Source organism: Hydra vulgaris, chromosome 02 (genome assembly GCF_038396675.1).
Source record: "Hydra vulgaris chromosome 02, alternate assembly HydraT2T_AEP".
Classification (NCBI taxonomy): domain Eukaryota; kingdom Metazoa; phylum Cnidaria; class Hydrozoa; order Anthoathecata; family Hydridae; genus Hydra; species Hydra vulgaris.
Window position 1 is genome coordinate 53723486 of NC_088921.1, and position 22442 is coordinate 53745927.

General features: G+C 33.8%; 2 protein-coding genes across 2 annotated transcripts in view; both read right to left on the minus strand.

The window, feature by feature from the left end:
* LOC101237052 (protocadherin Fat 4) overlaps positions 1-20858 on the minus strand; it is a 48136-nt gene extending 27278 nt beyond the window's left edge. Inside the window, exon 1 of the mRNA XM_065791374.1 lies at positions 1359-20858. Within this exon, the coding sequence (XP_065647446.1) occupies positions 1359-20736 (19378 nt within the window). The 5' untranslated portion in view covers positions 20737-20858. The remainder of the gene's footprint in view (positions 1-1358) is intronic.
* The window catches only part of LOC136077035 (uncharacterized), a 44790-nt gene continuing 41831 nt past the window's right edge, over positions 19484-22442 (minus strand). The window contains exon 6 of the mRNA XM_065791375.1: positions 19484-21515. Within this exon, the coding sequence (XP_065647447.1) occupies positions 21001-21515 (515 nt within the window). The 3' untranslated portion in view covers positions 19484-21000. The remainder of the gene's footprint in view (positions 21516-22442) is intronic.

Consider the following 22442-nt stretch of genomic DNA (forward strand, 5'->3'; position numbering starts at 1 on the left):
AAGTAACAAATGATTTAATAAAATAAATATAAATAACAGTTGGGTTGAGATGAAAGTAGAATCCGAATCAATTTAAAAGTTTGTTTGCTTTTTTTTTACAGCATTCTCTTTAATGTTTTTTTTATTCTTTTGATAAAACATCAACATAAAGTTTGTTATCGACATTAGTTAGTAATAGAAAAAAAGTTTTTCTGTTGTTCAAAATCACAAAAACTTCAAAATTACAAAAGAATAATGCAAAACAACTATGATTTTGTTTTATTTATTTTTCTAAAATATTTGTATTAATAGGTTTAATAACAAAAATTTTCAGTCTATAAAAACAAAAATAAAATTTGAAATAAATTTGAAATAAGCATTTTTAAATTTTATTCAAAAAAAATTTGCGTTCTTAAATTCTAACTTAAAAATTTCTGACCTTCAAGTTTTAATAAAAACAACAACATAATGAACATTATATAGACAATTGTTTAGCGCTGGACCAAAATCATTCAATCTTATTTACTTATTAATTAAATATTAAAATATTAATAATTAAAAAAATTTACATAAATAAATAATAATAATAAAATTTACATAAATAAATAATAATAAATAATAAACTGAATTGGTGATTTGATGCATATTTGATTTGATACATATTTCTGGCATTAAAATAGTATGTCTATTGTCAAGAAAAGTGGTATTTATAGACATAAATAAGTACCACTTATTAAATTTTATTTTTTTAAAAACTTCAAAAGAACAACTTAACACACTGGTAATTTTTTAAGTAAAAATAAAAACATTTTGAATATTTTGAATTTTTATTTTTATACTGTTTACAAACATCGACTGGCAAATAGGGAGAACATAGAAAGAGTGCTGCAACATCAACTGACAAGTAGGTAGAACATGTAAGAAGTGCTGCTACATTGCCTGAAGTTATTGGTTTAAGCAGGCAATCTATCAACTAACAAAAATAAAAAAAATTTTAAGTTTTAAAATTGTTTCTGATTTTCTTTTCAATTAATTAAAAAAATAAGAAAGAAATAAAGTTTACATTTAATGGTAAAAATTAAAGACAAAAATGCGAGTATATATATATATATATATATATATATATATATATATATATATATATATATATATATATATATATGTATACATACATATATGTATATATATGTATATATATATATATATATATATATATATATATATATATATATATATATATATATATATATATATATATATATATATATATATATATATATATATATATATATATATATATATAAATATAAATATTTCTTATATATACACTTATTTAATTTTATTTATTATTTCAAAAAATGCAAATAATGTAATCATACAATCTGGATCACTTGATGAGAAATCTGCTTGTACATCAATGTTATAAGCTTCATACTGCTGCGAAAAGTTTAGAAAGGTATTTGTTGATACTATATTGGAAGATAAAGAAGAGGCTGATAAACAAGCCGATGGCCTGATTGTAATTCGAATATCTATTTTATCAGAAAAAAAAGTTCCATCTTGAGCTATACAAACCAAATTATAAAAACTAGATTTTGTAGCATTTAATGTATTGTTCACACGAATTTCACCAAGTTGATTGACACTAAATGTATACTCAGAATTTCCATCAATAATTTGATAGGTTAAGTTAACACTATCTTTATCAAAGGCCAAAAGAATAGAAACTAACTGACCAATACTTGTACTCTCATCTAAAAAAATATCTTTCGACCGGGACAAAAATACAGGTGGTACATCATTAACATTAATAATGTTAACAAGAACTGTAGCAATAGAAGTCTTCTGATGATCTAATGAGTTACGTAGCAAAATAACAAATTTATGAGCAACTTCTATTTCGTAGTCCAAATTTTTAATTAAAATGACAATTCCACTTACAAAACCAATATCAAAAAATGACTCAGCCTCTTGATCAACCATAAAAAACTCTACATTGCCATAACTATTTGGAATAGTAGCATTTACACACAGTATATAAGAATTTAAAAGTATATCTTCTTTAACAGAAACATTATAGAAGAAATACTCTGGCATTGGCTCTAAAATACCAATTACAGTCACAAACACATGAGCTTGAACTAATGATGACAGAGATGGAACATTATTATCAAAAACATTTACAAAAAAATCAGTAGAGTTCCCTATTAGTGCCCAATTTAAAACAGAGACAACACCAGAGTTGCTAACATTAAATGCTTCATTGGAAGACTTATAGTTCAACTCTCCAATACAACAAGACCCTTCATCAGAGGCAAGTAAAGTTGTAACATAAGAAGTGTAAACATTAAGTGCAACAAAGTAATCTAACACAAGAAAATAAGGATTGTGATTTGCTTCTAATACAGGATTAACTAAAATCATGCCTACCGCATATGAATTTAAGAACCCATCAAAAGCAACAACAGTATATGAGATTACATCACTGAGCTTAGAACTGAGAAATCCATTCAACTCAACGACAAACAAACCATTATCTATATTCCTTGCAGTAAGAGAAAAATTACTACAACAACCAATAATATTAACAGAAACATTATCATTGTCGAAATCAGACACAGTAAAACTAGTGAGAAAAAAACTGTTGTACATCCCTTCAGAAACACTAACAAGAGGTATAGAAGAAAGGACAGGAACAGGCTTGTTCAAACCAAAAGAAAGGCACTCAGAATCGCAACGAGTCACGTTTATATTCACTGATGTCGAAACCAAATTAACGCCATCTGACACCGTAACAGACAAGTTGTAAAAGCTTTTCTTAGTGTAATTCAGTGTTTTCATCAACTTAACTACTCCAGAAGATGCATCAATAACAAACTTATTATCACTGTTTGAAAACGGATCAATAGCATATGCCAAGATAGCATTGTCATCAACATCTGGATCAAAACCTTCAACAGTGACAACAAACGATCCAATAAAAGCATCTTCACGAATTTCAACGTAATAACTCTCATCTAGAGTCATCGGTGGTTCATTCACGTTAAGTACAAAAATCGATCCTTCAGCAACGGCCATCAGGTTTCCATCAGAAGCTTCAACAAGATAGTGCACTATATCTCCATTTTCAAAATTTAGATTTCCTGTAAGTTCAACGAAAAACACGTTGCTGTAACTGTTCAGTCGCTTCACTGTTAAGTTCAAATTGCTACCGAAATCATAAACATTGACAGATAAAGTAACGTTCTCATAATCTGTAACTGTAAAATTGGTTAAATAATAGCTCCTGTATACTCCTTCCAAGATATTAACTGGAGGAATAGAAGAAAGGACAGGAACAGGCTTGTTCAAACCAAAAGAAAGGCACTCAGAATCGCAACGAGTCACGTTTATATTCACTGATGTCGAAACCAAATTAACGCCATCTGACACCGTAACAGACAAGTTGTAAAAGCTTTTCTTAGTGTAATTCAGTGTTTTCATCAACTTAACTACTCCAGAAGATGCATCAATAACAAACTTATTATCACTGTTTGAAAACGGATCAATAGCATATGCCAAGATAGCATTGTCATCAACATCTGGATCAAAACCTTCAACAGTGACAACAAACGATCCAATAAAAGCATCTTCACGAATTTCAACGTAATAACTCTCATCTAGAGTCATCGGTGGTTCATTCACGTTAAGTACAAAAATCGATCCTTCAGCAACGGCCATCAGGTTTCCATCAGAAGCTTCAACAAGATAGTGCACTATATCTCCATTTTCAAAATTTAGATTTCCTGTAAGTTCAACAAAAAACACGTTGCTGTAACTGTTCAGTCGCTTCACTGTTAAGTTCAAATTGCTACCGAAATCATAAACATTGACAGATAAAGTAACGTTCTCATAATCTGTAACTGTAAAATTGGTTAAATAATAGCTCCTGTATACTCCTTCCAAGATATTAACTGGAGGAATAGAAGAAAGGACAGGAACAGGCTTGTTCAAACCAAAAGAAAGGCACTCAGAATCGCAACGAGTCACGTTTATATTCACTGATGTCGAAACCAAATTAACGCCATCTGACACCGTAACAGACAAGTTGTAAAAGCTTTTCTTAGTGTAATTCAGTGTTTTCATCAACTTAACTACTCCAGAAGATGCATCAATAACAAACTTATTATCACTGTTTGAAAACGGATCAATAGCATATGCCAAGATAGCATTGTCATCAACATCTGGATCAAAACCTTCAACAGTGACAACAAACGATCCAATAAAAGCATCTTCACGAATTTCAACGTAATAACTCTCATCTAGAGTCATCGGTGGTTCATTCACGTTAAGTACAAAAATCGATCCTTCAGCAACGGCCATCAGGTTTCCATCAGAAGCTTCAACAAGATAGTGCACTATATCTCCATTTTCAAAATTTAGATTTCCTGTAAGTTCAACGAAAAACACGTTGCTGTAACTGTTCAGTCGCTTCACTGTTAAGTTCAAATTGCTACCGAAATCATAAACATTGACAGATAAAGTAACGTTCTCATAATCTGTAACTGTAAAATTGGTTAAATAATAGCTCCTGTATACTCCTTCCAAGATATTAACTGGAGGAATAGAAGAAAGGACAGGAACAGGCTTGTTCAAACCAAAAGAAAGGCACTCAGAATCGCAACGAGTCACGTTTATATTCACTGATGTCGAAACCAAATTAACGCCATCTGACACCGTAACAGACAAGTTGTAAAAGCTTTTCTTAGTGTAATTCAGTGTTTTCATCAACTTAACTACTCCAGAAGATGCATCAATAACAAACTTATTATCACTGTTTGAAAACGGATCAATAGCATATGCCAAGATAGCATTGTCATCAACATCTGGATCAAAACCTTCAACAGTGACAACAAACGATCCAATAAAAGCATCTTCACGAATTTCAACGTAATAACTCTCATCTAGAGTCATCGGTGGTTCATTCACGTTAAGTACAAAAATCGATCCTTCAGCAACGGCCATCAGGTTTCCATCAGAAGCTTCAACAAGATAGTGCACTATATCTCCATTTTCAAAATTTAGATTTCCTGTAAGTTCAACGAAAAACACGTTGCTGTAACTGTTCAGTCGCTTCACTGTTAAGTTCAAATTGCTACCGAAATCATAAACATTGACAGATAAAGTAACGTTCTCATAATCTGTAACTGTAAAATTGGTTAAATAATAGCTCCTGTATACTCCTTCCAAGATATTAACTGGAGGAATAGAAGAAAGGACAGGAACAGGCTTGTTCAAACCAAAAGAAAGGCACTCAGAATCGCAACGAGTCACGTTTATATTCACTGATGTCGAAACCAAATTAACGCCATCTGACACCGTAACAGACAAGTTGTAAAAGCTTTTCTTAGTGTAATTCAGTGTTTTCATCAACTTAACTACTCCAGAAGATGCATCAATAACAAACTTATTATCACTGTTTGAAAACGGATCAATAGCATATGCCAAGATAGCATTGTCATCAACATCTGGATCAAAACCTTCAACAGTGACAACAAACGATCCAATAAAAGCATCTTCACGAATTTCAACGTAATAACTCTCATCTAGAGTCATCGGTGGTTCATTCACGTTAAGTACAAAAATCGATCCTTCAGCAACGGCCATCAGGTTTCCATCAGAAGCTTCAACAAGATAGTGCACTATATCTCCATTTTCAAAATTTAGATTTCCTGTAAGTTCAACGAAAAACACGTTGCTGTAACTGTTCAGTCGCTTCACTGTTAAGTTCAAATTGCTACCGAAATCATAAACATTGACAGATAAAGTAACGTTCTCATAATCTGTAACTGTAAAATTGGTTAAATAATAGCTCCTGTATACTCCTTCCAAGATATTAACTGGAGGAATAGAAGAAAGGACAGGAACAGGCTTGTTCAAACCAAAAGAAAGGCACTCAGAATCGCAACGAGTCACGTTTATATTCACTGATGTCGAAACCAAATTAACGCCATCTGACACCGTAACAGACAAGTTGTAAAAGCTTTTCTTAGTGTAATTCAGTGTTTTCATCAACTTAACTACTCCAGAAGATGCATCAATAACAAACTTATTATCACTGTTTGAAAACGGATCAATAGCATATGCCAAGATAGCATTGTCATCAACATCTGGATCAAAACCTTCAACAGTGACAACAAACGATCCAATAAAAGCATCTTCACGAATTTCAACGTAATAACTCTCATCTAGAGTCATCGGTGGTTCATTCACGTTAAGTACAAAAATCGATCCTTCAGCAACGGCCATCAGGTTTCCATCAGAAGCTTCAACAAGATAGTGCACTATATCTCCATTTTCAAAATTTAGATTTCCTGTAAGTTCAACGAAAAACACGTTGCTGTAACTGTTCAGTCGCTTCACTGTTAAGTTCAAATTGCTACCGAAATCATAAACATTGACAGATAAAGTAACGTTCTCATAATCTGTAACTGTAAAATTGGTTAAATAATAGCTCCTGTATACTCCTTCCAAGATATTAACTGGAGGAATAGAAGAAAGGACAGGAACAGGCTTGTTCAAACCAAAAGAAAGGCACTCAGAATCGCAACGAGTCACGTTTATATTCACTGATGTCGAAACCAAATTAACGCCATCTGACACCGTAACAGACAAGTTGTAAAAGCTTTTCTTAGTGTAATTCAGTGTTTTCATCAACTTAACTACTCCAGAAGATGCATCAATAACAAACTTATTATCACTGTTTGAAAACGGATCAATAGCATATGCCAAGATAGCATTGTCATCAACATCTGGATCAAAACCTTCAACAGTGACAACAAACGATCCAATAAAAGCATCTTCACGAATTTCAACGTAATAACTCTCATCTAGAGTCATCGGTGGTTCATTCACGTTAAGTACAAAAATCGATCCTTCAGCAACGGCCATCAGGTTTCCATCAGAAGCTTCAACAAGATAGTGCACTATATCTCCATTTTCAAAATTTAGATTTCCTGTAAGTTCAACGAAAAACACGTTGCTGTAACTGTTCAGTCGCTTCACTGTTAAGTTCAAATTGCTACCGAAATCATAAACATTGACAGATAAAGTAACGTTCTCATAATCTGTAACTGTAAAATTGGTTAAATAATAGCTCCTGTATACTCCTTCCAAGATATTAACTGGAGGAATAGAAGAAAGGACAGGAACAGGCTTGTTCAAACCAAAAGAAAGGCACTCAGAATCGCAACGAGTCACGTTTATATTCACTGATGTCGAAACCAAATTAACGCCATCTGACACCGTAACAGACAAGTTGTAAAAGCTTTTCTTAGTGTAATTCAGTGTTTTCATCAACTTAACTACTCCAGAAGATGCATCAATAACAAACTTATTATCACTGTTTGAAAACGGATCAATAGCATATGCCAAGATAGCATTGTCATCAACATCTGGATCAAAACCTTCAACAGTGACAACAAACGATCCAATAAAAGCATCTTCACGAATTTCAACGTAATAACTCTCATCTAGAGTCATCGGTGGTTCATTCACGTTAAGTACAAAAATCGATCCTTCAGCAACGGCCATCAGGTTTCCATCAGAAGCTTCAACAAGATAGTGCACTATATCTCCATTTTCAAAATTTAGATTTCCTGTAAGTTCAACGAAAAACACGTTGCTGTAACTGTTCAGTCGCTTCACTGTTAAGTTCAAATTGCTACCGAAATCATAAACATTGACAGATAAAGTAACGTTCTCATAATCTGTAACTGTAAAATTGGTTAAATAATAGCTCCTGTATACTCCTTCCAAGATATTAACTGGAGGAATAGAAGAAAGGACAGGAACAGGCTTGTTCAAACCAAAAGAAAGGCACTCAGAATCGCAACGAGTCACGTTTATATTCACTGATGTCGAAACCAAATTAACGCCATCTGACACCGTAACAGACAAGTTGTAAAAGCTTTTCTTAGTGTAATTCAGTGTTTTCATCAACTTAACTACTCCAGAAGATGCATCAATAACAAACTTATTATCACTGTTTGAAAACGGATCAATAGCATATGCCAAGATAGCATTGTCATCAACATCTGGATCAAAACCTTCAACAGTGACAACAAACGATCCAATAAAAGCATCTTCACGAATTTCAACGTAATAACTCTCATCTAGAGTCATCGGTGGTTCATTCACGTTAAGTACAAAAATCGATCCTTCAGCAACGGCCATCAGGTTTCCATCAGAAGCTTCAACAAGATAGTGCACTATATCTCCATTTTCAAAATTTAGATTTCCTGTAAGTTCAACGAAAAACACGTTGCTGTAACTGTTCAGTCGCTTCACTGTTAAGTTCAAATTGCTACCGAAATCATAAACATTGACAGATAAAGTAACGTTCTCATAATCTGTAACTGTAAAATTGGTTAAATAATAGCTCCTGTATACTCCTTCCAAGATATTAACTGGAGGAATAGAAGAAAGGACAGGAACAGGCTTGTTCAAACCAAAAGAAAGGCACTCAGAATCGCAACGAGTCACGTTTATATTCACTGATGTCGAAACCAAATTAACGCCATCTGACACCGTAACAGACAAGTTGTAAAAGCTTTTCTTAGTGTAATTCAGTGTTTTCATCAACTTAACTACTCCAGAAGATGCATCAATAACAAACTTATTATCACTGTTTGAAAACGGATCAATAGCATATGCCAAGATAGCATTGTCATCAACATCTGGATCAAAACCTTCAACAGTGACAACAAACGATCCAATAAAAGCATCTTCACGAATTTCAACGTAATAACTCTCATCTAGAGTCATCGGTGGTTCATTCACGTTAAGTACAAAAATCGATCCTTCAGCAACGGCCATCAGGTTTCCATCAGAAGCTTCAACAAGATAGTGCACTATATCTCCATTTTCAAAATTTAGATTTCCTGTAAGTTCAACGAAAAACACGTTGCTGTAACTGTTCAGTCGCTTCACTGTTAAGTTCAAATTGCTACCGAAATCATAAACATTGACAGATAAAGTAACGTTCTCATAATCTGTAACTGTAAAATTGGTTAAATAATAGCTCCTGTATACTCCTTCCAAGATATTAACTGGAGGAATAGAAGAAAGGACAGGAACAGGCTTGTTCAAACCAAAAGAAAGGCACTCAGAATCGCAACGAGTCACGTTTATATTCACTGATGTCGAAACCAAATTAACGCCATCTGACACCGTAACAGACAAGTTGTAAAAGCTTTTCTTAGTGTAATTCAGTGTTTTCATCAACTTAACTACTCCAGAAGATGCATCAATAACAAACTTATTATCACTGTTTGAAAACGGATCAATAGCATATGCCAAGATAGCATTGTCATCAACATCTGGATCAAAACCTTCAACAGTGACAACAAACGATCCAATAAAAGCATCTTCACGAATTTCAACGTAATAACTCTCATCTAGAGTCATCGGTGGTTCATTCACGTTAAGTACAAAAATCGATCCTTCAGCAACGGCCATCAGGTTTCCATCAGAAGCTTCAACAAGATAGTGCACTATATCTCCATTTTCAAAATTTAGATTTCCTGTAAGTTCAACGAAAAACACGTTGCTGTAACTGTTCAGTCGCTTCACTGTTAAGTTCAAATTGCTACCGAAATCATAAACATTGACAGATAAAGTAACGTTCTCATAATCTGTAACTGTAAAATTGGTTAAATAATAGCTCCTGTATACTCCTTCCAAGATATTAACTGGAGGAATAGAAGAAAGGACAGGAACAGGCTTGTTCAAACCAAAAGAAAGGCACTCAGAATCGCAACGAGTCACGTTTATATTCACTGATGTCGAAACCAAATTAACGCCATCTGACACCGTAACAGACAAGTTGTAAAAGCTTTTCTTAGTGTAATTCAGTGTTTTCATCAACTTAACTACTCCAGAAGATGCATCAATAACAAACTTATTATCACTGTTTGAAAACGGATCAATAGCATATGCCAAGATAGCATTGTCATCAACATCTGGATCAAAACCTTCAACAGTGACAACAAACGATCCAATAAAAGCATCTTCACGAATTTCAACGTAATAACTCTCATCTAGAGTCATCGGTGGTTCATTCACGTTAAGTACAAAAATCGATCCTTCAGCAACGGCCATCAGGTTTCCATCAGAAGCTTCAACAAGATAGTGCACTATATCTCCATTTTCAAAATTTAGATTTCCTGTAAGTTCAACGAAAAACACGTTGCTGTAACTGTTCAGTCGCTTCACTGTTAAGTTCAAATTGCTACCGAAATCATAAACATTGACAGATAAAGTAACGTTCTCATAATCTGTAACTGTAAAATTGGTTAAATAATAGCTCCTGTATACTCCTTCCAAGATATTAACTGGAGGAATAGAAGAAAGGACAGGAACAGGCTTGTTCAAACCAAAAGAAAGGCACTCAGAATCGCAACGAGTCACGTTTATATTCACTGATGTCGAAACCAAATTAACGCCATCTGACACCGTAACAGACAAGTTGTAAAAGCTTTTCTTAGTGTAATTCAGTGTTTTCATCAACTTAACTACTCCAGAAGATGCATCAATAACAAACTTATTATCACTGTTTGAAAACGGATCAATAGCATATGCCAAGATAGCATTGTCATCAACATCTGGATCAAAACCTTCAACAGTGACAACAAACGATCCAATAAAAGCATCTTCACGAATTTCAACGTAATAACTCTCATCTAGAGTCATCGGTGGTTCATTCACGTTAAGTACAAAAATCGATCCTTCAGCAACGGCCATCAGGTTTCCATCAGAAGCTTCAACAAGATAGTGCACTATATCTCCATTTTCAAAATTTAGATTTCCTGTAAGTTCAACGAAAAACACGTTGCTGTAACTGTTCAGTCGCTTCACTGTTAAGTTCAAATTGCTACCGAAATCATAAACATTGACAGATAAAGTAACGTTCTCATAATCTGTAACTGTAAAATTGGTTAAATAATAGCTCCTGTATACTCCTTCCAAGATATTAACTGGAGGAATAGAAGAAAGGACAGGAACAGGCTTGTTCAAACCAAAAGAAAGGCACTCAGAATCGCAACGAGTCACGTTTATATTCACTGATGTCGAAACCAAATTAACGCCATCTGACACCGTAACAGACAAGTTGTAAAAGCTTTTCTTAGTGTAATTCAGTGTTTTCATCAACTTAACTACTCCAGAAGATGCATCAATAACAAACTTATTATCACTGTTTGAAAACGGATCAATAGCATATGCCAAGATAGCATTGTCATCAACATCTGGATCAAAACCTTCAACAGTGACAACAAACGATCCAATAAAAGCATCTTCACGAATTTCAACGTAATAACTCTCATCTAGAGTCATCGGTGGTTCATTCACGTTAAGTACAAAAATCGATCCTTCAGCAACGGCCATCAGGTTTCCATCAGAAGCTTCAACAAGATAGTGCACTATATCTCCATTTTCAAAATTTAGATTTCCTGTAAGTTCAACGAAAAACACGTTGCTGTAACTGTTCAGTCGCTTCACTGTTAAGTTCAAATTGCTACCGAAATCATAAACATTGACAGATAAAGTAACGTTCTCATAATCTGTAACTGTAAAATTGGTTAAATAATAGCTCCTGTATACTCCTTCCAAGATATTAACTGGAGGAATAGAAGAAAGGACAGGAACAGGCTTGTTCAAACCAAAAGAAAGGCACTCAGAATCGCAACGAGTCACGTTTATATTCACTGATGTCGAAACCAAATTAACGCCATCTGACACCGTAACAGACAAGTTGTAAAAGCTTTTCTTAGTGTAATTCAGTGTTTTCATCAACTTAACTACTCCAGAAGATGCATCAATAACAAACTTATTATCACTGTTTGAAAACGGATCAATAGCATATGCCAAGATAGCATTGTCATCAACATCTGGATCAAAACCTTCAACAGTGACAACAAACGATCCAATAAAAGCATCTTCACGAATTTCAACGTAATAACTCTCATCTAGAGTCATCGGTGGTTCATTCACGTTAAGTACAAAAATCGATCCTTCAGCAACGGCCATCAGGTTTCCATCAGAAGCTTCAACAAGATAGTGCACTATATCTCCATTTTCAAAATTTAGATTTCCTGTAAGTTCAACGAAAAACACGTTGCTGTAACTGTTCAGTCGCTTCACTGTTAAGTTCAAATTGCTACCGAAATCATAAACATTGACAGATAAAGTAACGTTCTCATAATCTGTAACTGTAAAATTGGTTAAATAATAGCTCCTGTATACTCCTTCCAAGATATTAACTGGAGGAATAGAAGAAAGGACAGGAACAGGCTTGTTCAAACCAAAAGAAAGGCACTCAGAATCGCAACGAGTCACGTTTATATTCACTGATGTCGAAACCAAATTAACGCCATCTGACACCGTAACAGACAAGTTGTAAAAGCTTTTCTTAGTGTAATTCAGTGTTTTCATCAACTTAACTACTCCAGAAGATGCATCAATAACAAACTTATTATCACTGTTTGAAAACGGATCAATAGCATATGCCAAGATAGCATTGTCATCAACATCTGGATCAAAACCTTCAACAGTGACAACAAACGATCCAATAAAAGCATCTTCACGAATTTCAACGTAATAACTCTCATCTAGAGTCATCGGTGGTTCATTCACGTTAAGTACAAAAATCGATCCTTCAGCAACGGCCATCAGGTTTCCATCAGAAGCTTCAACAAGATAGTGCACTATATCTCCATTTTCAAAATTTAGATTTCCTGTAAGTTCAACGAAAAACACGTTGCTGTAACTGTTCAGTCGCTTCACTGTTAAGTTCAAATTGCTACCGAAATCATAAACATTGACAGATAAAGTAACGTTCTCATAATCTGTAACTGTAAAATTGGTTAAATAATAGCTCCTGTATACTCCTTCCAAGATATTAACTGGAGGAATAGAAGAAAGGACAGGAACAGGCTTGTTCAAACCAAAAGAAAGGCACTCAGAATCGCAACGAGTCACGTTTATATTCACTGATGTCGAAACCAAATTAACGCCATCTGACACCGTAACAGACAAGTTGTAAAAGCTTTTCTTAGTGTAATTCAGTGTTTTCATCAACTTAACTACTCCAGAAGATGCATCAATAACAAACTTATTATCACTGTTTGAAAACGGATCAATAGCATATGCCAAGATAGCATTGTCATCAACATCTGGATCAAAACCTTCAACAGTGACAACAAACGATCCAATAAAAGCATCTTCACGAATTTCAACGTAATAACTCTCATCTAGAGTCATCGGTGGTTCATTCACGTTAAGTACAAAAATCGATCCTTCAGCAACGGCCATCAGGTTTCCATCAGAAGCTTCAACAAGATAGTGCACTATATCTCCATTTTCAAAATTTAGATTTCCTGTAAGTTCAACGAAAAACACGTTGCTGTAACTGTTCAGTCGCTTCACTGTTAAGTTCAAATTGCTACCGAAATCATAAACATTGACAGATAAAGTAACGTTCTCATAATCTGTAACTGTAAAATTGGTTAAATAATAGCTCCTGTATACTCCTTCCAAGATATTAACTGGAGGAATAGAAGAAAGGACAGGAACAGGCTTGTTCAAACCAAAAGAAAGGCACTCAGAATCGCAACGAGTCACGTTTATATTCACTGATGTCGAAACCAAATTAACGCCATCTGACACCGTAACAGACAAGTTGTAAAAGCTTTTCTTAGTGTAATTCAGTGTTTTCATCAACTTAACTACTCCAGAAGATGCATCAATAACAAACTTATTATCACTGTTTGAAAACGGATCAATAGCATATGCCAAGATAGCATTGTCATCAACATCTGGATCAAAACCTTCAACAGTGACAACAAACGATCCAATAAAAGCATCTTCACGAATTTCAACGTAATAACTCTCATCTAGAGTCATCGGTGGTTCATTCACGTTAAGTACAAAAATCGATCCTTCAGCAACGGCCATCAGGTTTCCATCAGAAGCTTCAACAAGATAGTGCACTATATCTCCATTTTCAAAATTTAGATTTCCTGTAAGTTCAACGAAAAACACGTTGCTGTAACTGTTCAGTCGCTTCACTGTTAAGTTCAAATTGCTACCGAAATCATAAACATTGACAGATAAAGTAACGTTCTCATAATCTGTAACTGTAAAATTGGTTAAATAATAGCTCCTGTATACTCCTTCCAAGATATTAACTGGAGGAATAGAAGAAAGGACAGGAACAGGCTTGTTCAAACCAAAAGAAAGGCACTCAGAATCGCAACGAGTCACGTTTATATTCACTGATGTCGAAACCAAATTAACGCCATCTGACACCGTAACAGACAAGTTGTAAAAGCTTTTCTTAGTGTAATTCAGTGTTTTCATCAACTTAACTACTCCAGAAGATGCATCAATAACAAACTTATTATCACTGTTTGAAAACGGATCAATAGCATATGCCAAGATAGCATTGTCATCAACATCTGGATCAAAACCTTCAACAGTGACAACAAACGATCCAATAAAAGCATCTTCACGAATTTCAACGTAATAACTCTCATCTAGAGTCATCGGTGGTTCATTCACGTTAAGTACAAAAATCGATCCTTCAGCAACGGCCATCAGGTTTCCATCAGAAGCTTCAACAAGATAGTGCACTATATCTCCATTTTCAAAATTTAGATTTCCTGTAAGTTCAACGAAAAACACGTTGCTGTAACTGTTCAGTCGCTTCACTGTTAAGTTCAAATTGCTACCGAAATCATAAACATTGACAGATAAAGTAACGTTCTCATAATCTGTAACTGTAAAATTGGTTAAATAATAGCTCCTGTATACTCCTTCCAAGATATTAACTGGAGGAATAGAAGAAAGGACAGGAACAGGCTTGTTCAAACCAAAAGAAAGGCACTCAGAATCGCAACGAGTCACGTTTATATTCACTGATGTCGAAACCAAATTAACGCCATCTGACACCGTAACAGACAAGTTGTAAAAGCTTTTCTTAGTGTAATTCAGTGTTTTCATCAACTTAACTACTCCAGAAGATGCATCAATAACAAACTTATTATCACTGTTTGAAAACGGATCAATAGCATATGCCAAGATAGCATTGTCATCAACATCTGGATCAAAACCTTCAACAGTGACAACAAACGATCCAATAAAAGCATCTTCACGAATTTCAACGTAATAACTCTCATCTAGAGTCATCGGTGGTTCATTCACGTTAAGTACAAAAATCGATCCTTCAGCAACGGCCATCAGGTTTCCATCAGAAGCTTCAACAAGATAGTGCACTATATCTCCATTTTCAAAATTTAGATTTCCTGTAAGTTCAACGAAAAACACGTTGCTGTAACTGTTCAGTCGCTTCACTGTTAAGTTCAAATTGCTACCGAAATCATAAACATTGACAGATAAAGTAACGTTCTCATAATCTGTAACTGTAAAATTGGTTAAATAATAGCTCCTGTATACTCCTTCCAAGATATTAACTGGAGGAATAGAAGAAAGGACAGGAACAGGCTTGTTCAAACCAAAAGAAAGGCACTCAGAATCGCAACGAGTCACGTTTATATTCACTGATGTCGAAACCAAATTAACGCCATCTGACACCGTAACAGACAAGTTGTAAAAGCTTTTCTTAGTGTAATTCAGTGTTTTCATCAACTTAACTACTCCAGAAGATGCATCAATAACAAACTTATTATCACTGTTTGAAAACGGATCAATAGCATATGCCAAGATAGCATTGTCATCAACATCTGGATCAAAACCTTCAACAGTGACAACAAACGATCCAATAAAAGCATCTTCACGAATTTCAACGTAATAACTCTCATCTAGAGTCATCGGTGGTTCATTCACGTTAAGTACAAAAATCGATCCTTCAGCAACGGCCATCAGGTTTCCATCAGAAGCTTCAACAAGATAGTGCACTATATCTCCATTTTCAAAATTTAGATTTCCTGTAAGTTCAACGAAAAACACGTTGCTGTAACTGTTCAGTCGCTTCACTGTTAAGTTCAAATTGCTACCGAAATCATAAACATTGACAGATAAAGTAACGTTCTCATAATCTGTAACTGTAAAATTGGTTAAATAATAGCTCCTGTATACTCCTTCCAAGATATTAACTGGAGGAATAGAAGAAAGGACAGGAACAGGCTTGTTCAAACCAAAAGAAAGGCACTCAGAATCGCAACGAGTCACGTTTATATTCACTGATGTCGAAACCAAATTAACGCCATCTGACACCGTAACAGACAAGTTGTAAAAGCTTTTCTTAGTGTAATTCAGTGTTTTCATCAACTTAACTACTCCAGAAGATGCATCAATAACAAACTTATTATCACTGTTTGAAAACGGATCAATAGCATATGCCAAGATAGCATTGTCATCAACATCTGGATCAAAACCTTCAACAGTGACAACAAACGATCCAATAAAAGCATCTTCACGAATTTCAACGTAATAACTCTCATCTAGAGTCATCGGTGGTTCATTCACGTTAAGTACAAAAATCGATCCTTCAGCAACGGCCATCAGGTTTCCATCAGAAGCTTCAACAAGATAGTGCACTATATCTCCATTTTCAAAATTTAGATTTCCTGTAAGTTCAACGAAAAACACGTTGCTGTAACTGTTCAGTCGCTTCACTGTTAAGTTCAAATTGCTACCGAAATCATAAACATTGACAGATAAAGTAACGTTCTCATAATCTGTAACTGTAAAATTGGTTAAATAATAGCTCCTGTATACTCCTTCCAAGATATTAACTGGAGGAATAGAAGAAAGGACAGGAACAGGCTTGTTCAAACCAAAAGAAAGGCACTCAGAATCGCAACGAGTCACGTTTATATTCACTGATGTCGAAACCAAATTAACGCCATCTGACACCGTAACAGACAAGTTGTAAAAGCTTTTCTTAGTGTAATTCAGTGTTTTCATCAACTTAACTACTCCAGAAGATGCATCAATAACAAACTTATTATCACTGTTTGAAAACGGATCAATAGCATATGCCAAGATAGCATTGTCATCAACATCTGGATCAAAACCTTCAACAGTGACAACAAACGATCCAATAAAAGCATCTTCACGAATTTCAACGTAATAACTCTCATCTAGAGTCATCGGTGGTTCATTCACGTTAAGTACAAAAATCGATCCTTCAGCAACGGCCATCAGGTTTCCATCAGAAGCTTCAACAAGATAGTGCACTATATCTCCATTTTCAAAATTTAGATTTCCTGTAAGTTCAACGAAAAACACGTTGCTGTAACTGTTCAGTCGCTTCACTGTTAAGTTCAAATTGCTACCGAAATCATAAACATTGACAGATAAAGTAACGTTCTCATAATCTGTAACTGTAAAATTGGTTAAATAATAGCTCCTGTATACTCCTTCCAAGATATTAACTGGAGGAATAGAAGAAAGGACAGGAACAGGCTTGTTCAAACCAAAAGAAAGGCACTCAGAATCGCAACGAGTCACGTTTATATTCACTGATGTCGAAACCAAATTAACGCCATCTGACACCGTAACAGACAAGTTGTAAAAGCTTTTCTTAGTGTAATTCAGTGTTTTCATCAACTTAACTACTCCAGAAGATGCATCAATAACAAACTTATTATCACTGTTTGAAAACGGATCAATAGCATATGCCAAGATAGCATTGTCATCAACATCTGGATCAAAACCTTCAACAGTGACAACAAACGATCCAATAAAAGCATCTTCACGAATTTCAACGTAATAACTCTCATCTAGAGTCATCGGTGGTTCATTCACGTTAAGTACAAAAATCGATCCTTCAGCAACGGCCATCAGGTTTCCATCAGAAGCTTCAACAAGATAGTGCACTATATCTCCATTTTCAAAATTTAGATTTCCTGTAAGTTCAACGAAAAACACGTTGCTGTAACTGTTCAGTCGCTTCACTGTTAAGTTCAAATTGCTACCGAAATCATAAACATTGACAGATAAAGTAACGTTCTCATAATCTGTAACTGTAAAATTGGTTAAATAATAGCTCCTGTATACTCCTTCCAAGATATTAACTGGAGGAATAGAAGAAAGGACAGGAACAGGCTTGTTCAAACCAAAAGAAAGGCACTCAGAATCGCAACGAGTCACGTTTATATTCACTGATGTCGAAACCAAATTAACGCCATCTGACACCGTAACAGACAAGTTGTAAAAGCTTTTCTTAGTGTAATTCAGTGTTTTCATCAACTTAACTACTCCAGAAGATGCATCAATAACAAACTTATTATCACTGTTTGAAAACGGATCAATAGCATATGCCAAGATAGCATTGTCATCAACATCTGGATCAAAACCTTCAACAGTGACAACAAACGATCCAATAAAAGCATCTTCCGAAATTTCAACATAATAACTCTCATCTAGAGTCATTGGTGGTTCATTCATGTCAAGTACAAAAATTGATCCTTCAGCAACAGCCATCAGGTTTCCATCAGAAGCTTTAACAAGATAGTGCACTATATTTCCATTTTCAAAATTTAGATTTCCTGTAAGTTCAACGAAAAACACGTTGCTGTAACTGTTCAGTCGCTTCACTGTTAAGTTCAAATTGCTACTGAAATCATAAACATTGATAGATAAAGTAACATTTTCATAATTTGTTACAGTAAAATTAGTTAAATAATAGTTCCTGTATTCTCCTTCCATGATATTAATTGGAGGAATAGAGGAAATGACAGGAGCTGGTTTGTTTAAACTAATGTAAAAGCACTCATTATAACAGGGAGTCACATTTATATTCACAGCAGTTGAAACTAAATTGACTCTATCTGACACCGTAACAGACAAGTTGTAAAAGCTTTTCTTAGTGTTATTCAGTGTTTTCATCAACTTAACTACTCCAGAAGATGGATCAATAACAAACTTATTATCACTGTTTGAAAACGGATCAATAGCATATGCCAAGATAGCATTGTCTTCAATATCTGGATCAAAACCTATAACAGTGACAACAAATGATCCAATAAAAGCATCTTCACGAATTTCAACGTAATAACTCTCATCTAGAGTCATCGGTGGTTCATTCACATTTATAATAAAAAGAAGTCCTTCAACTAATGAATTAAGGACTCCATCAGTTGCTTCAATAAAATAGTGAACTACATCATTGATTTCAAAATCTAGGTTACCACTTAATTCAACAACAAATAAGTTACTGTAAATGTTCAATCTTCTTGTTGTAATGTTCAAATCATTGTTAAAATTATATATATTTATAGAAATATTTGTGCTGTCATAATCTGCAACTGTGTAATTAGTTAAATAATAATTGTTATATGCACCTTCAAATACATTAACAGCAGGAATTGATGAAATGATAGGCATATAATTGTTTAAGCCTGATGGAAGACACTTATAATTGCAAGTAGTTACGTTTATATTTACTAATGTTGAAACAAAATAAATACCATCTGATACTATAACAGACAAAATGTAGTAATTTTTGTGAGTGTGGTATAGGGTTTTCTTCAGCTGAACCACTCCTGAAGATAAATCAATTTCAAACAATTTATCTTCGTTTGAAAGTTGATCAATGGTATATGTCAAAGTTGGATTATCATCAATATCTGGATCAAAACCTTTTACAGTTACAATATATGATCCAATAAAAGCATCTTCACTAATTTCAACATAATAACTCTCGTCTAGAGTCATCGGTGGTTCATTCACATTAAGTACAAGAATTAATCCTTCAGCATACGACTTAAGGTTCCCATTTGAAGCCTCAACAAGATAGTGAACTGCATTATTATTTTCAAAATTTAAAACTCCATTTAGTTCAAGATAAAATAAGTTGTTATAGTTGCTTATTCTCCTTGCTGTTAGGTTTAAACTTGTTAAAAAATCATATATTATGACTGATATAGTATAATTATCATAATGATCATAACTTGTTACAGTAAAATTAGTAACATATAGTTGATTGTACTCACCTTCATAGATATTATTCATAGGAATGTTTGAAATAATAGGAATATGTTTGTTTAAACCAAATACAAAACATTGGTATACACAAGGAGTCACATTTATTATTACTGATGTTGAAGCATTCTTTACCCCATCAGATAGTATAACGGTTAGATTGTAAAAGTTTCTGTTTACATAGTTAAGTATTGTGACTAGTTTGACTACTCCAGATTGGTCTATAACAAATGAGTTATTATTATTTGAATTTGGATCAATAGTATATATTAAGATTGGATTGGCAGTCAGATCTGGATCAAAACCTTGTACAGTAACTAAATAGGATCCAATAAAAGCATCTTCTTGAATCTCTACTTCATAAAACTCATCTAAAAATGCAGGTGGTTCATTAACATCTTCTACAAAAATTGTAACTTCTTGAAAGGATTCAAACCTCCCATTATTAGCAATTATTAAAAATTTAATAACATCATTGGTTTCAAAATTCAAACTTCCATTAAGCCAAATTATAAAAGCATTGCTACTATTTTCCATTGATTCAACCCATATAATATAGTCATTATTTGGACTAAACACATTTATTGATATTGTGTTGATGTCATATGCTGTTACTGTAAAAGTTGCAAGGTATAGATCATGGTATATACCTTCAGATATATTAATTGCAGGAATAGGCAAAACAAATGGAGGATACTCAATTTGTTCAAATGAAAGATGCCCTAATTTAATTGTAATCAAAGCTGTTGTAAGTTGCTTCGGACTTCCCATATCTGAAATCTCTACTTTTAAATAATAAATTACACCGAAATTTAGTTCCCAAACTAATTATTTTGTTATTAAATTAAGTGTTATTGTATAGATCATCAATAACTAACTTTACAAAACCATTTTGACCTAAATCATAAAGGGTCTTTTACTTTATCTGTTGCAATCAACAAAATTAATTGGTGCAGTGTTATATACCACAATTATAGTAGAATCATTATTATTTGGGCTGCAAAATACATTTAACTTGTATATGAGTCATATCAGTCAACCATCAGATACAACACAGATAAAGCTATACAGTTCTTCTTGAAGTAAGGGATCTTTGTTACTAATAACTCCTGTTTGATTATCAACATGGAACATATTAAAGTCATTTCCAATGCAGTAAAAGTAAATACTACTAATATTATCTTCATCTTTAGCATTTAATTGCAAAATGCTGATGCCTGTTTCATTAGTCTCATTTATGGCAACAAAATAGTTTTCTTGATTAAACTTCGGTTTTTGATCATTCACATTGATAATGTGAATAGTTATATTAAAAACAATGGGATTTTCTTGTTGATTGCTCCCTTGGTCAAAAGCTAATACTTTCAACTCATACAATCGACAATATTCAAAGTCTAAAGAATCATTTACTTTTATGGTACCATTTTCAATGCTGAATGAACTTGATGAAACATGAAATACAATCTTATTACAATAATTATTAGTGCTTAATTGTCCAACATGGCCACCAACTAGAATGTTTTCTTGAACATAAAATTCTGTCTGTTGATCTATATGATAAAAGTTATTTTTCTTTCATTAATTTAATAAAATATTAATAGAGCAACTTAACTAGTTCCACAACTATAAAATATGAATTACAAAACTAATTCGGCTTATTTGGGACTAACTAAATTTTCAAAACTGAGGAATCATTTCAAATATACAATTAATTATTATTATTAAACATCATTCATTCATAAATAATATTCATAAAATTAAACTTATATTCTAGAAAAAATTTAATTAATAACTTAATTGTCGCTGATATTCCTATATTAATAATTGGTAACTGTCATACTAAAACCTCCACTTTACATCTTCTTGAAAACCTTTTACAACTGACGTCTTATAGAAACCATACATACAATCGATTGCAAAATCAGCATCTTCTAAATTTGCGTCTCTTCATTTTGTTTGCCATTTGCATACTTTTATTCTATTCTCTACCTCTATAATCTATAAATCTATCTAAATCTCTTATTTGTCCTTTTTATGGAATATTGTTGTCATATTTGAGCTAGTTCTTCTAAGATGCTCTTTCTTTCCTAGACAAGGTCTAAAGACATATGTAGCGCCGTGGATCTGCTCTAGCTGCCAAGTTTTAGCCTCTGCTTCATCATCATAAGATTGCATTTCTTTCTTTTTTCTAGGAACACTACTATGGTTGCTGCTCAAACAAGCTACTATCTCTTGTTACATTACCCTTGCCATATCTTGTTCCATTAAACAAGCTACCATCTCTTGTTCCATCAAACAAGTTATCATCTCTTGTTCCATAAAAGAAACTACCATCTCTTGTCCCATCAAACAAGTTACCATCTCTTGTTCCATCAAACAAGCTACTATCTCTTGTTCCATCAAACAAACTTAATTTTGCATGACTCATCATTGTCATGATGAGTCATGCAAAATCATACTCTTTTATTGTATCTGAC